This window comes from Perca flavescens, chromosome 8 (genome assembly GCF_004354835.1).
Source record: "Perca flavescens isolate YP-PL-M2 chromosome 8, PFLA_1.0, whole genome shotgun sequence".
Taxonomy (NCBI): Eukaryota; Metazoa; Chordata; class Actinopteri; order Perciformes; family Percidae; genus Perca; species Perca flavescens.
Window position 1 is genome coordinate 20,006,289 of NC_041338.1, and position 13,985 is coordinate 20,020,273.

Here is a 13,985-nt window from a genome sequence, read left to right on the forward strand (position 1 = left end):
AAGACACATGGAAAATATGATCTTTTTTATTGCTTTCAGTTTCATCCTTTTTTCCTTTCCTATCTGTAATGTACCTGTGTATCCCATATCACAGAAGCAGACTCCAGAGATGCAATCTCCATGTCCCCCACAGTGGTTTGGACAAGGCTCAGAGATGTAAACCCCATCCAAGGAGAAAGCTGGGGCATCTCTGTACATGCTGCTCTCCTGGAACCAACGAAACCTAGTTTTACTGGGAAAATGAGGGGAAGGAGGTAAGGGAATGAGAGGAATACAGACATTTAAATTATACAAGTTATATTCTGTGTCTAAAGAAAATGAATAAAAACCCTATTATAACTTAGCATATCCAATTGCATGCCTGTTACCATAGCTACCTGGCTGCAACATTGCGTGGAATGACCACAGTGACCCTGGTCCACTGTTCATAGTCTCCAGTGTTGTAGACAGTGGGCTCTCTAAGCTCACGGCCACTGCCCTCACAGACACCTGCCCCTGGGGTTCCTGGGTAACAGCCCTCTCTCACCAGGGCCCAGGTACGACCGGCATCATGAGAGTACTGCAGCATGACTGGGGCAGACGCGCTGAACTCTGATTCACAGCCTATGTTCAGCTGGTAGGGGATACAGTGGACAGAAAATTAAAGAACAATTTAATTCTGAAGTAGTATTGTTTGCCTGTTTCTCAAAATTGCTCCTGCCTTTCTAGTTTTTACACTTTCCATGAGTGTACCTTAAACTGAAGGGTGTAGCCAGGGCGTAGGGCCAGGTCCCTGGTGACGGCCACCCTGTCCCCGTCGGATCGCCCAAACACCATGGCAGAGGGTGTTGGGGCACAGAAACTGTTGTTGCTTTCCCTCTCCATGCCTTCATTACCCAGCATCAGCCACACACTCATCTGGTTCAGAGGGTAGTCGAATGCTGGCTTCTCGTAAAAGTTCTGCAGAGACAGAAGAGTTTATCGTAGTGTTTTGTGTTAACAGGAACCAGAGTCTGCAGCATAACACATTACTGGTAAGATAAATGGATACACTTGAAAAATTTCATAGCTGTTCTATCTCAGTTTGGCTGACACTTTCCATTACAAAAAAATAAGCAATATCTCAAGATGAAGCCGAAGATGCTGTACGAGGTCAGAGCACAAATGACAAGTTAAAGGAAAAACTCCTCAAATTGATTCCTTACCTGTGGTAGAGTTGGATTAGCCATAGGAATGATGTGCTTCTCCCTCTCTGACAAAATTATGACATCATCGATTGCCCACTGGTCATAACCCTCCCCAGAGTGAAGAGGCTGCCACCAACGAAACCTTGTGGAGGGTGTCTTCGAGGCCAAGGGAAGCTCATAGTGGACAAAGCTGAGAATGGAAGAAGGGACATTGGCATTTCTCTCCCAAAATATACAATAATCATAGCCACATGTCAGCGTTGGAATGTAACTAAGTAAATTCACCCAGGTACTGTACTTAAGTACACATTTGGGTTACTTGTACTTTACTTGAGTCTTTTCTTTTCATGTTACTTTTTACTTTTACTCCACTACATTTTAGAGTGAAAAATTGTACTTTACTTTGGAAATTAAGATTTTTGTGCACAAAACACAGTAGTTTTTAAAACACAATGTTTTATTATATATTAAACTACCCAACAATATATAGACCTACAAGTACAGCTTAAATAATAAGCCGATTAAATGGATTTTTCGGCATTGAGTACTTTTACTTTTAATACTTTAAATACATTTCCCTGATGATACTTACATACTTTTACTTAAGTAACATTTTCAATGCAGTATTTTTTACAGTGTGGTATTAGTACTTTCACTTAAGTAAAGGATCTGAATACTTCTCCACCACTGCCACATCTAAAACTCTTTTTCCATATTTACTACAAGAAACAGTAAAAGCAGATTGTGTGCACTGTTAAAGATGAGAAATGTAAATGTTCCCTTTCTTCATCTGCAGGTTTCTCACCGAGGCTTGGTGAAGTCAGTGAAGTACATCTCAGCGATCAGGCCCCAGCTGATGCCTCCGTCATTGCTGTACTGCAACAGCACTCCTTCCTCCCTGCTGTCTGCCTGGTTACACTCCGCCCAGTCTCCACCCACCCGAAGGTAGAACTGCACAAACTCTGCCCATTCAGTGTCCAGGTCCCAGCTCACCAGCTGCCTCAGCCCAGCCTGACAACAACAACAACACACACACACACACACACACACACACACACACACACACACACACACACACACACACACACACACACACACACACACATATTCGTACATATTAAGGAAAGGATGATCAACTAGGAGCATCACGACATACTTTAAAGTGTGTTATTTTCACTTTACTGTATCATGGCCACTTTCCAGTGATTAAAATATGAATATTGTTTGTTCATATTTTGGGGCAATATACTCTTTTAATGGAAAGTTTGTTTTGCTAATATCTTTGTCAATCCTGGAAGAAATTTCACTGCAACAAATAGGAGAGGCTGTTTCCTGGTAATAGCTGCAACAATAAAATTTCCAGCCATGTGTACTCATTTGGAATAGTGATAAGGTTGTAACATACAGAGCTGTGCAGCGAACTGAAAATTGTGCACACCACACCACCATCCAGTCAGAATCAAGTATTCTATAGAGCCATGGTATGATTACATAAAATCTACATGTTTTCAGAGTAGATGTAATTCAGAGGTCAAAGGTCATCAGTTTTTGGGAGTAAAATGTAGAAATAAATCAGAGATTGCATACCGTTCCTCTGCCAAGTTTGCACTATCCTCTAAAGTTGTTATTTTAACACAAAATATTTTTACATTTGTAATCTGGATCTGGATTTGCACCAAAACACACAGGGACAATGATATGATTCATATGCCGGATTTACTTCTAAGAAGTAAGTGCCATAGTTTATGGAAAAATATGTAATTGTGAAAAATGCTGCATTCTTTCAATGTTAAGAAATTGTTTAGAAAGTTCCTGGGGCTGGACCAGGATCTGGATTTGCCCCAAAAACTTGGCCAAACTTTCCACCTAACCTAAACCTACTTTAATTTGTTGACTTCAACATTGTTGGACATTCAAGAAAGGCAATTTTATATTTGTTTTACCTTGCTGAAGTACAGCGACGATCCAGATGAGACCACCCCACAGCCCATGTCAGGGGTCACCACCTCTCCACCAATCACTTCCTTCCATGTGGCCAGCAGTGCATCCTGGGACTCAAAGTCAGAGAGTACACTGGAGGAGAGGGGGGAGGAGGGCTGGCAGTCTGTTCCAGAGAAACCATCGTCACACCTACAAGAGAAGACGGTGGCTTAACCTCATATCTTTGCTCTAGGTGCATCTGTGCTTTGATATGAACCCCAAAAAACATCCATCAAAAGATATTTATGGGCCTCAATGTTGAGTGATAATAGAAAAAAAGAGTTTAATGAGTGTGTGTCTGTGTGTGAAAGCTGACCTGCAGTGTCCATGGTCACACCAGCCATGTCCATGGCACATGTTAGGACACTGCTGGCCGATGTAAATGTCATCCAGGGCCCACTCGTCCTGCTCTCCATAGTAGTTCTGGATCCAGCGGAACCGTGTGGCACTGGACCTGAACACAGAAGGTACACACACACAAAAATAGTTCAACTAGATTCATACTATAGAGGCTGAACAAAATGTAATAACATACGGTAACTGACTGCTCAATTAGAACTTATAAAAAAAGTAATATCATGTTGCATTGCATTACATGATCTCAGAAATCAACAGTGTTTGCTTGCATGTCAACCACATCATCATGTTATACTCACTAATCTACTTCTCTACTGGGGATAGAGATTTGTGGATTTAGTGTTCTGGCAGGTAAAGATTAACCTTATCACATGTGTGTATGTCTATTTTCCTGTGTGTGTGTGTGTGCGTGTGTGTGTGTTCTGCAGTTGAATGTCAGAGAGAGGGCAATATTATCATCACATCACCTCTGTTAATGGTAGGCTGTGGTTGTGAATGTGTGTGCAGTCTAGTTACATGCTAGCGCATGTGAGTGCCTTTCTGTGCAGTGCATGTACAACGATGACAAATGGCTGTAGAAGGTTAGATAGTCAGGTATATTGGTGGTTTTATAGCAGGGAGGTTTTGTGGCCTGCTGCTTCGGTGACCTAGTATATCAACTCAGACCACCTCCTGATCATATAGAACTGGCCACAACTGTTTTATTATCATTTACTGCCATGGCCCTGTGACCTCTCATCACACCCTGCAGGAGATTAGACCACCTTTATTTAGGAGCTATGTGGTAGAATGAAATGGGGATGGAGGTCACAGTGCTCCGTGTGGAAGGTTTATGAGATTGTTTAAATTGATATATGTGTGAGCTAGGGCTGTAACAGTACATGTATTCCTCAGAAACTGTTCAGTACAGAATGACTGGTTCAGTATGGGACTTGTTTCAGTTCTACACAGTCTTGTTATCTTTATACAATGTTTTTGTATTGGCACATACAGAACCCAAATCAAACAGTTCATCCAGCAAAGCTTTGGCAGTCTGTCAGTTGTTGACAGACAGTTAGCTAAAACATGGTAGTCAGATTATCTGAGCTCATGGAGTGGCGAGCATCACTGGTATCGATAACACAAAAAAGAAGCCAGAGCCGGAAGATGCTCCTATATCGTTTTGATTCCACATTTAGGAGAACTATATTTTTTCCAGACAAGGAGTAGAGAACTAGACATGAGATGTGTGCACCTCATTTATGTTGGCATCTCTCAAGTGTGTCTGTTTAAAACAGATTAAGTCGCAAAACCCTCTGTCCACAACATGCGTGAGAGAGAAGGCATTTTTATTGTGACAGCGATTTGCTGCTGAAAAAGTGTTGAACATTCTTGTGAACAAAGCATGCTTAATAAGTAGAGATGGATGTGTGTTTTGTGCACATGTCTGTAGTTGTGTATGGATGTGTGTGAGGGGTGTGTGTCTACGTATGCGGGGACCTGCAGAAATGAACAGTAATAGGTGTAGACGCTTTCTAGTATCCTTATTTCAGCTTTATGTTATACATCTTACTGTATCTCAGGTGCATTATGCTTGTTAACTACAGAAGACACCATGAAAGAACAGATCAGAGGACATATTATCCCAGAGGGTACTTTGTGAAACTTTTCTTTTATGTCTTCTGTAAAGATGTTGAGTTTCCTACCATGTCTTCTGAGGCAAAGACAAAGTGATGCGTCTCCAGTCTTTGAACTCTGATGGGTGGTAGACACTGGGAGCTGTAAACTCCGAGCAGCTTGGCATGCCAGGCAGACAGGCCTAGGTGAAAGGAACAAGGCCTTTCATTACATTTTCAAAAATACTTTTCCTGTATACCCATTTGGGGGTAAAGGCATTACTTATTGTTAATTGCTCAGAATTCATAAAACAAAGTTTTTTATTTATCATTATGGATTTGTTTTGCAAAATTATTCAGAAACAGCTTGATATTCTGCAGATACACCCTGAGGCTGCATTAGCCCCACACTGTATGCATATAAAAGCCTAAGGCAGGATTACAGTATCTCTGACCTTGAACACTGGAACACAAGCAGGGATTTAAAGTACAGGACATTCAGTGAGTTACATTCTGCACTTGCCAGATGACTGCAGTTTCATGCACATGGAAGAATTAGAGAAAATTCACTGATGGAAGACTCATTACGCCCTATTCAATTTCAAAGGCAATAAAAATCTTGGCAGATACTTTGGTGCCTTATAAATATTTATGAGCCAGTTGTGATCACAGAAAATCTTTGTTGAATCATGGGAAGATAATCTGCTTGCTGATTCAAGTATTGCCATGTATTTGCTAATGGTAGGATGATAAAAAGTAATTGCGATAATTTCTCATTTGAAACAAAGTGTCACATTTAAAGACTCTCATTATTTACATATTATTACAGACGCTGTAATGGGTAAATCAATATTCATGATCATGAATAAATGATATGTCTCTCCAGGATGACTTCTACAAGTTTTAGTCATAAACAAAGGTGTGAGCCTGGCTGTGAAAACAAAAGGGATCGGATGTTAATAATCACTTAACATGGGGAACAAAGTTGCATGTGTTTCACGCTCCTTACCTCTTTGACCAAGTGCCAGGTGAGGCCGTGATTGGTGGAAAACTCCAGGCGGACCTGAGTGTCAATGTGAGGGGAGGGCTCGCGGCCACAGCCCATGACCAGTGAGAACTGTAGACTGTAGGAAGCTCCGATCTGCATTGACTGAGTTTCCACATAACGAATACTGAAGCCAGGGCTGGGCTCACCAGAGAAACTAGAGTAGAACATGGAGTTTAGAGAGGATACTATACTGTATGTCATATGCTGTAGTGCACATTCTTAATACTACATGTAGAATGTTTATGTGAGTTCAGCATTTTTCTAATTGTTCTGATGGTATAATGTTTGGTTTGTTTGAATAAAGACAATCCTGGTAAAAATAAAAACAAGAACAAGTTGCGAATTACTGTTGTATTTAGTAACTAAGAATTGACAACATATTTACTATTCAATCATGTTTGGACCCAGTGGACATCCTTTCATAAAATTAAAAACAAAAGCATGCAAATGCTGTGCCAAATAATGACCAATACAGTATTTGTATCAGAGCATTAAGTCTCCTACCTGAGGGTCCAGTCATGCTGGCAGTAGGGCTGTACATGGCCAAGATAGAAACCAAGACTCTGAGTGACGTCCAGCACATTGCTGAAGTCCAGACTTATGGTGTTAAACAGCACAGAGGTCATGCTGATTTCATCCAGGGCCCACACATCGTGACCACGACCTGAATGGTATGACTGCCACCAGCGGAACTGGACGCCAAACTTCCGAGCACCGGCCGGGAGTTCAACTGACACAATCCTGGTTGGGGGAAAGAGATGATTAAACTGAGCTAGTGCATGCTCCACAGTCACAACTGCACACATGTGACAATAGTGACTATTAGTGAGTATTTGAGGATAGTATCCAATATGGCAAACATTTTAGCTGGAATTAATCACACAAGTTGACTGAACTGTGACTCAGACTCTGACTTTGATCTAAAGCCTGCATAATTGCAGTCTGCTTGGACAATCTTAAATAGATTCTGACACAAGGCAGATGGTCAATATAACCACGATTTATAAATACAGCATTTAACATCTCTTTAGTCTTTGTCTTTGTCAAGACTGATTCCGGTATGTTGGTGTTTTGTACAAACATACATGTTGATAAAGTAAGAACCTGAACTTACACCTGCAGGTCAGATAGTTGTGTAGAACTTGTCCCTGACTCACTGGCCCCTGTTGACCTTTCTAGTGGTGATGAAAAGCACTGAGACCAGGCCTGTGCAGCTGGAACGCAGCCCACTTTGTCTTCATTACATAAATAGGTAGCTGTAACTGACTCAATGGTTCCCAGTGGCTTACACCTTCAGCACGCCATTAGCAGTACAAATGTGTGTGTTAATGGAGTCATAGTGTCTCTGTGGAATCATAAGCACACATCTCATGCACACACACTCTACACATAGGTGGTACCTTGGCTCATGGAAGCCTTGGTAAGCGTAGTGCTGCAGCAGCGTCCAGGTGATACCGTTGTCTGAGGAGTAATGCAGCAGGACGCCCTCTCCCGGCTGGTCTGGGGCAGGACATGAGCTCAGGGTGCTGCGGCTGCCAAGGCGAAGCGTAAACTGTAGGTACCTGCAGAGTGTGAAAGCAAGAATATGAAGAAAAAAAAGAAAGCAAGAAAAGGTAGGGCCAGTTGGATAGAGAAGGGGGGTACAGTAGCAGTTGGGACAGACAACGTGTATAAAAGGAAATGACACATAAAGAGCAGGTTGATAAATGAGGAGAAAAAGTAAGGTGACCAAGAGTACTCAGTAAGGAAATGTGAGAGAGAGAGAGAGAGAGAGAGAGAGAGAGAGAGAGAGAGAGAGAGAGAGATGGGTAAAAGGGTAGACAAACAGACAGTCATGCAGAGTAGAGAGGTGGCAGAAAGGTGGCAGGATGATGGATGAGATGATTAAATGAATGAGGACAAAATTAGATTAGAAGAGGTGGAGGGAACGCAAGAGTAAGACAGAGAGAGTGAATGAGAGAATTCATATCCATGTTTCCATGTTAACTGTACAAAGTTCAAATGGAGCACAGGTTTTCATCCTTTTATGTGTTCTTTTTATGTGTTCTGTGTTTTGGCAGACTTTTTGGCAGACTTTTTTTTATTATCATCTAAACTAATGTAATATTTATTAAAATTCCCATCATCTATCTAGGTCTGCCAGTCACCCCCCAGCTCCCTCTGTCCTTGGCTGAGCTGTGCTTTCAATTGCGGTGCAGTTTCCTCTTTCAGGCAGCTGTTCACTCAATCAGCCAGGAAACCGGCATTAAATATGGCCATCAGGTGGCACACTGAGAGCCGCATCAGGCATAATCAATCTAACACAGATGCCATATCTAACTTCACCATTCCATCTCCATCTTTCTCTCTCTCATTTTCATCCTCTCCTTTCATCTCTCCTCTCATCTGCAGTCCTCCCTATGATCACACTCCATCTCCCAGCATAGGAACACAGAGTATGAGGGAAAGAAGGATTGATGAAGGACGAGAGTGGATAGCTGACTAGCTGGAACATTTGCAGTATCAATCAGAAGTAAAGACACTTGATGAAGATGAGCCACGGTTTTACAAAGTAATCTAATGGTGGCAAAATCACAATGAACATGTGCATGTACGTATATGTTGTATGTATACAAGAGCATACATGTGAGTTCCCTCATGTCTGTGCTTATGTCTGTATGTGTATAAAACAAGTTTGTTTTGGTTTTTATAGTCACGGTCCTGTTCTCTATCAGCACTTTCATTACCTGGCCTGGGAACTGTCAAGTGGGGCGGTAACCAAGTGTCTCCTGCTGTCTCTGTTGAAAACCAAGGCCTTGCCACTGGCCAGCACCCCACAGCCAAAGCTGACCTCAGCCCCACGAAGTGAGGAGAAGCTGTGGTAGGAAGAGAGGCGTGGGCTGGAGAAACCCTCTGACAGGAACGCTGGGAAGGTCTGGGAGGCAAGCTCACAGGCTGGACCACTAAAGCCTGGGTCACATCTGGGAGGTGGAGAGAGAGTGAGAGTGAGAGTGAGAGAGAGAGAGTGAGAGAGAGAGTGAAAATAAGAGGTAGAGAAGAGGAAGACATGAGAGATTAAAAAGAGTGAAGGATATAAACGAGAAAAAGAAGACAGAGATAATGAAAATCCATTAATAAATCATAACCATAATACAATTTGAATAATTTGGAATGGTGATTGGTGTAAGGCATTACGTGGATAATGTGCAGACTAATTTTGAAGTAGAGACATTGGATTTATTTGGTTTAATAAAAATCAGATCCTTACTTGCAGCCTGTGCGAGAACAATGTCCTCTCCCAGAGCAGAAACGAAGGCAGGCTGGACCAAGATACACTGAAGCAAAACATGGAGATAACATTTTTTCATTTTTTGCATACTTAGCTGAGCTGTAATAAAAATGCTTGTGATCCGAAACACATCCTGAAAGGAGGAGGGTTTGGGGCTCATTTGTGGGGTCCAACTACACAACACAACAATGGGTTTTCATGACATTGCGTGTACCGTGTAACCTGTACGTATAGCACTAACCATTGTCTATGGCCCACATGTTGCCCAGTCCAGTGCCGGACTGTTTCCAGCGGAACCGTGTTGTCTCTGTCAGGGCAGCATTGGGCAGAGGGATGGAGATTCTCGTCCACCTGGAGAGACAATATACATTACGCATATATCCACAGTGACTGACTGACAATGATACAAGCACAGTCACACACACATACATATGTGAAGACTCATTCATACCCGCTGTAATTGTCAGAGGAGTAGATGGTGCTGTGAGGTAGATGGGGTCCAGCACAGAGCTCTGGCAGACACTCAGTGTGGAGCAGAGACCAGGAGCGACCGTGGTTGGTGGAAAACTCCAGACTCACGCTAATAAAAAATAACAGAGAACATCTTATCAACATTTTCATTTTCAAATTAAAATAGTGTAAAATGACTAAAGTGCTCTGAATTTAGATTAGATAAAAAGAGTAAATTATGTCTTCAGAGACTCCACTGTAAAGCATGTCCCTTTACCCCTTCTACTCTTTTATTAATAAGCACTCTGCAATTTAATACAGTTGAAGCTTCAAATGACTGCAAGAGTTTGAACCTTGAGGATTTAAATACCCAGAAGAAATGTAACATGATCTTAACAAACTCCTTGAACTTACATTTCTTATTCGTTGAGCCAATTGGGTTCAGATTTCTCTAGATGCTGTTGTTTAGAAGCATGAAAGCATTGTGCCCTTAAGTTCCATGTGGGCACCATTTACCATTCTAGACCCCAAAATAACTAAGTGAATCTCAGATGTCTCACTTGGCATGTGGAGGTTTCCTTTGTTGCAGCCCAATTCATGATTTTGATTTGGCGATATTTTCACATAAAAGCACTACCTAACCTAGTTTTCAAATGGGTCACACCTGTTGGCAGGCTGGTAGGAGCCACAGCCAAGGTTGATGGAGAACTGAGCAACATGTGTGTGGGTGCCAGGCAGCACAGGGAGCAGCTGCATAAAGTCCACAGCCCATACATGGCGGTTGGCACCACCATGTGACCGCTGCTCGAGGCAGAACTGGGTGACTGGTGTTTGTAGATCAGTGGGCAGCGCCACCGATATCACCGCAGAAGTCTGAGACAGGAGAAATAGAGGATAGAGTGAATAGATCAGACCAGTGGTCATACATATAGTCATACAGTACTAATTAGGAAAAGTGAAAAGCCACCAATTTTTTTACAATCACAATACCCTAAAGCTCAAGATGATGTGTTTAAATTGCTTGATTTGTTGTCCAGAACCCAAAGATATTGTAAGAAGTAAGAAGTAAAAAACTCTTTTTTTTTTGCTTAAACATTTTATATGGTGGGATTCCATTCTATATACCTGTGATGGTAATAATAGCAATGTACTGGCATGCAGTAAAGTGAGCACTTACTCACTCACTCACTTTAATAATAATAATAATATAATAAAATATAAATAAAAAGTAATAACTATATGATAGTACACATAGTTTTGTGTGTGATTACGTTGAGTATGTCTCACCCTGTAAGAAGAGTAAGGAAGAGTGTCGAGCACCACACGTTCCCTCTTGCCTTCAGACCTTCCAAACAGAATCACGTCGTTCTCATGAGACTCTCCTGGATCACAGTCGCCACCACCTTAACACACACCCCCCAGTATGTTTATGCAATATAAGACACATTTGCAAAAAAATATTGCTGAAGGCACCACAAAGAGCAAGGCCATGTAGCCTACACAACAAAATATCAAGTACTGCTACTTTTGTATTGTGGATAGAGGATTTCCATACCCATGGTAAAGTAGAAGCGAAGGTTTCCATAAGACGTGGTGTCGAGGTAGGGGGTGCACACTTTCCTCCGGCCCTCTTTCTCAAACACTAGAGCTGAGCCCGATTCAATCTCTCCACACTGGGTCCCGTAGACAGCTCCCTCTATGTCCCAGCTGAGTAAAAAAAAAAAAACATAGACAGGGAGGGCGGGTTTAGTAAGTAAAGAAGTTTCTCAACACAAAATGTTTATGGTGAAATGCTATTTTTTTATTATTATTATTATTTATGTAAGTGGTACTATTTACTTATCTAAATAAGGAATTTAAGAACCTTAATAATTCAAAAAATTGCAATTATGCCAAAAGAGTATTACTCTTAAAAACTTAAATAGCTCATATTTTTCACAATCAGATGGTTTATGACCTGAATATAGTTTTAAAGTAACAATTCATTATTGAGAGTAAATTTAGTTAAGAAAGGAAAATAAGCCTAAAAATAAAAATACAATGTGAATATAGAATTCACAGTTTAATGAATAGAGAAGGCTACATTTATTGTGAAACTTTAAGCATTCAACCTTAGCCAAATATCATCCCCAAAAGAGACTTTATTGACATAACAGCACACAAATAAGAAATCAAAAATTGCACACACGTGTTTATAGAATGCCTACCTTACACAGCATCTCCCTCTGGAGTATTACTGAAGTCAGTAAACAGGTGCCATAATTCACACCTCGCCAGTAAACAAACAAAATGCCAGGAATACAGCATAAATCACCTGGAAGAGGACTTAAAAATACAGGACACATATTTCTGCACAGTGGAGAGAGGATCCTCATTAGCACTGACAGAAGTTAACTCAGTGTGTCAGCCTTCTCCTGTGTTCCTCTACCTCCCCTCCCTCTTTCTCTTTCTCTCCCCTTTCCTTACCCCTGTGCTCCTCTATTTTCTGCCATGCACCATATAAACTGGTGTGTGTCTCACAGCCAGTATTGGGTTAAATGACACTTAGTGGAGAGTAGCATTAACACAAGCAAAAACTCTCCCTGCCTACCTCACACATGTGTCAGCCCATGACGCCTGATAGGTGAGAGCTAGCATGCAGTGTAGCATGTTGGCAAACTGCAGGAAGGTGTGAGGGTGTGGGGCGGCTGTAGAAATACCCTCCTGTTTAAGGTCCTTCTCATTAATGGAAAAACCTACTGACAGACCTGGTGCATGAGGCCCATAATTACTATCTGGCAGTAACACTATCTATCATCTCTTCTCTTTTATCTCTCTGCCTCTTGCAGTGTCTCTGACAGTGTTTCCTTGCTGTCTGCTGTCCAGTGTGTGTTCGCAAGCATGTGTGTGTGTGTGTGTGTGTGTGTGTGTGTGTCTCACTCTGAACAGATGGAGTGCTGTCTCTGTAGCAGTCAGAGGCTTGGCATTCACCTGTGTCAGCACCCAAGCTTGACTTAAACTTGTGCAACACGCTGCATGTCGCATCACTTGACATATGACAAATGACAGGTGTCAAAGCACGTGCATGTATACACACACAGAGAAATACCAGAGCACTGATATGCTACAAAAATAGTCTCTCTCTGTTAACGCTGTCTTTCCCAGCTATTATGTGGCTAGAAGCTAAAATAAAATGTATCAATCCAAACCCTACATTCATTAAGTAATTGTTTTGTAGTATTTTATGGTATTGTATTTTTGTGTGCACTTGTAAAGCACTTTGTAACTGTGGTTTTGACAGATGCACTTATTTAACATATATTTCGATAAAATAATCTAGTAAAGGGGGTGGAGGAAGAAATGAGACCATCATCTTGACTTACTTCGAGGGTGGGCTTTCAAAGTCTTCCTCCCAGTAGCTCCTTCCCTCCTCACGATGCAGGTCAATGTCTCTGGTGGAGGCAAAGCTGTATCCAACTCCCTCACTACCATGGAAATAGAGGGCATTGCCCTCGGACTGACAGGCATGCTAGCCAATAAGAAAAGAGGCGTTAACACATGTAAAAGGTAACCACTTTTGCAAAGCAGTGTCTTAAAAAAAAATCGCTTGTAAATTGAAAACACCTTCCATGTGGAAATGTTCTTCCCTTGCGCTAAGGTTGAAAGTGTCTCATGATTATGGTATTTACGATGCTCCAACATGGAGAAGAGCATAAGTTGAAAATCTTGTGAATGAAATCCATGTGTAAAGTAGGGAATCCATGTAAATGTCCACTTGCTTATCGGTGTACCTTGACAGTAGCTCCAGGGAAGAAGAGCCAGTTGGCAGTGTTTGGAGGGTCCAAGTTGTCCTCCATGAGGGGGGCTCTGTGGGCGGCATTGACCAGCAGCACATTGTCCATCCCCCAGCAAGATTCATAGCCTTCGGGGCCTTGGGGAGCCTCCTGAGACCAGCGGAGACGAACGCTATCAGCCCTGGAGTGATGTGGCAGGGGAAGCAGGTGTACGACAGTGCTGCTGTTGGTAGGGGCTCTAGAGGAGAAACATGTAACATGAGGGTCTTGTGTGTGAGAGCTGTGTTTATGCAATTAAGTGTTACATTATAATGCATTACATAATCCTCATTAATCATTAAAATAAGG

The 13,985-nt window shown here is 41.9% G+C and overlaps 1 protein-coding gene across 2 annotated transcripts in view; it reads right to left on the reverse strand.

Annotated features, from left to right (window-relative positions):
• The window catches only part of reln (reelin), a 106,289-nt gene that overhangs the window by 20,369 nt on the left and 71,935 nt on the right, over nucleotides 1–13,985 (reverse strand). For both annotated transcript variants that reach the window (XM_028584835.1, XM_028584834.1), the window contains exons 10-29: nucleotides 13,635–13,875; nucleotides 13,227–13,372; nucleotides 11,420–11,571; nucleotides 11,152–11,267; nucleotides 10,529–10,737; nucleotides 9,866–9,994; nucleotides 9,656–9,765; nucleotides 9,394–9,460; nucleotides 8,873–9,106; nucleotides 7,547–7,708; nucleotides 6,651–6,887; nucleotides 6,108–6,300; nucleotides 5,189–5,301; nucleotides 3,463–3,600; nucleotides 3,110–3,296; nucleotides 1,972–2,177; nucleotides 1,185–1,356; nucleotides 733–939; nucleotides 378–613; nucleotides 75–232 (exon numbers count right to left, since the gene is read on the reverse strand). In XM_028584835.1, coding sequence (XP_028440636.1) covers nucleotides 75–232; nucleotides 378–613; nucleotides 733–939; nucleotides 1,185–1,356; nucleotides 1,972–2,177; nucleotides 3,110–3,296; nucleotides 3,463–3,600; nucleotides 5,189–5,301; nucleotides 6,108–6,300; nucleotides 6,651–6,887; nucleotides 7,547–7,708; nucleotides 8,873–9,106; nucleotides 9,394–9,460; nucleotides 9,656–9,765; nucleotides 9,866–9,994; nucleotides 10,529–10,737; nucleotides 11,152–11,267; nucleotides 11,420–11,571; nucleotides 13,227–13,372; nucleotides 13,635–13,875 — 3,413 coding nt within the window. The remainder of the gene's footprint in view (nucleotides 1–74; nucleotides 233–377; nucleotides 614–732; nucleotides 940–1,184; nucleotides 1,357–1,971; nucleotides 2,178–3,109; nucleotides 3,297–3,462; nucleotides 3,601–5,188; nucleotides 5,302–6,107; nucleotides 6,301–6,650; nucleotides 6,888–7,546; nucleotides 7,709–8,872; nucleotides 9,107–9,393; nucleotides 9,461–9,655; nucleotides 9,766–9,865; nucleotides 9,995–10,528; nucleotides 10,738–11,151; nucleotides 11,268–11,419; nucleotides 11,572–13,226; nucleotides 13,373–13,634; nucleotides 13,876–13,985) is intronic.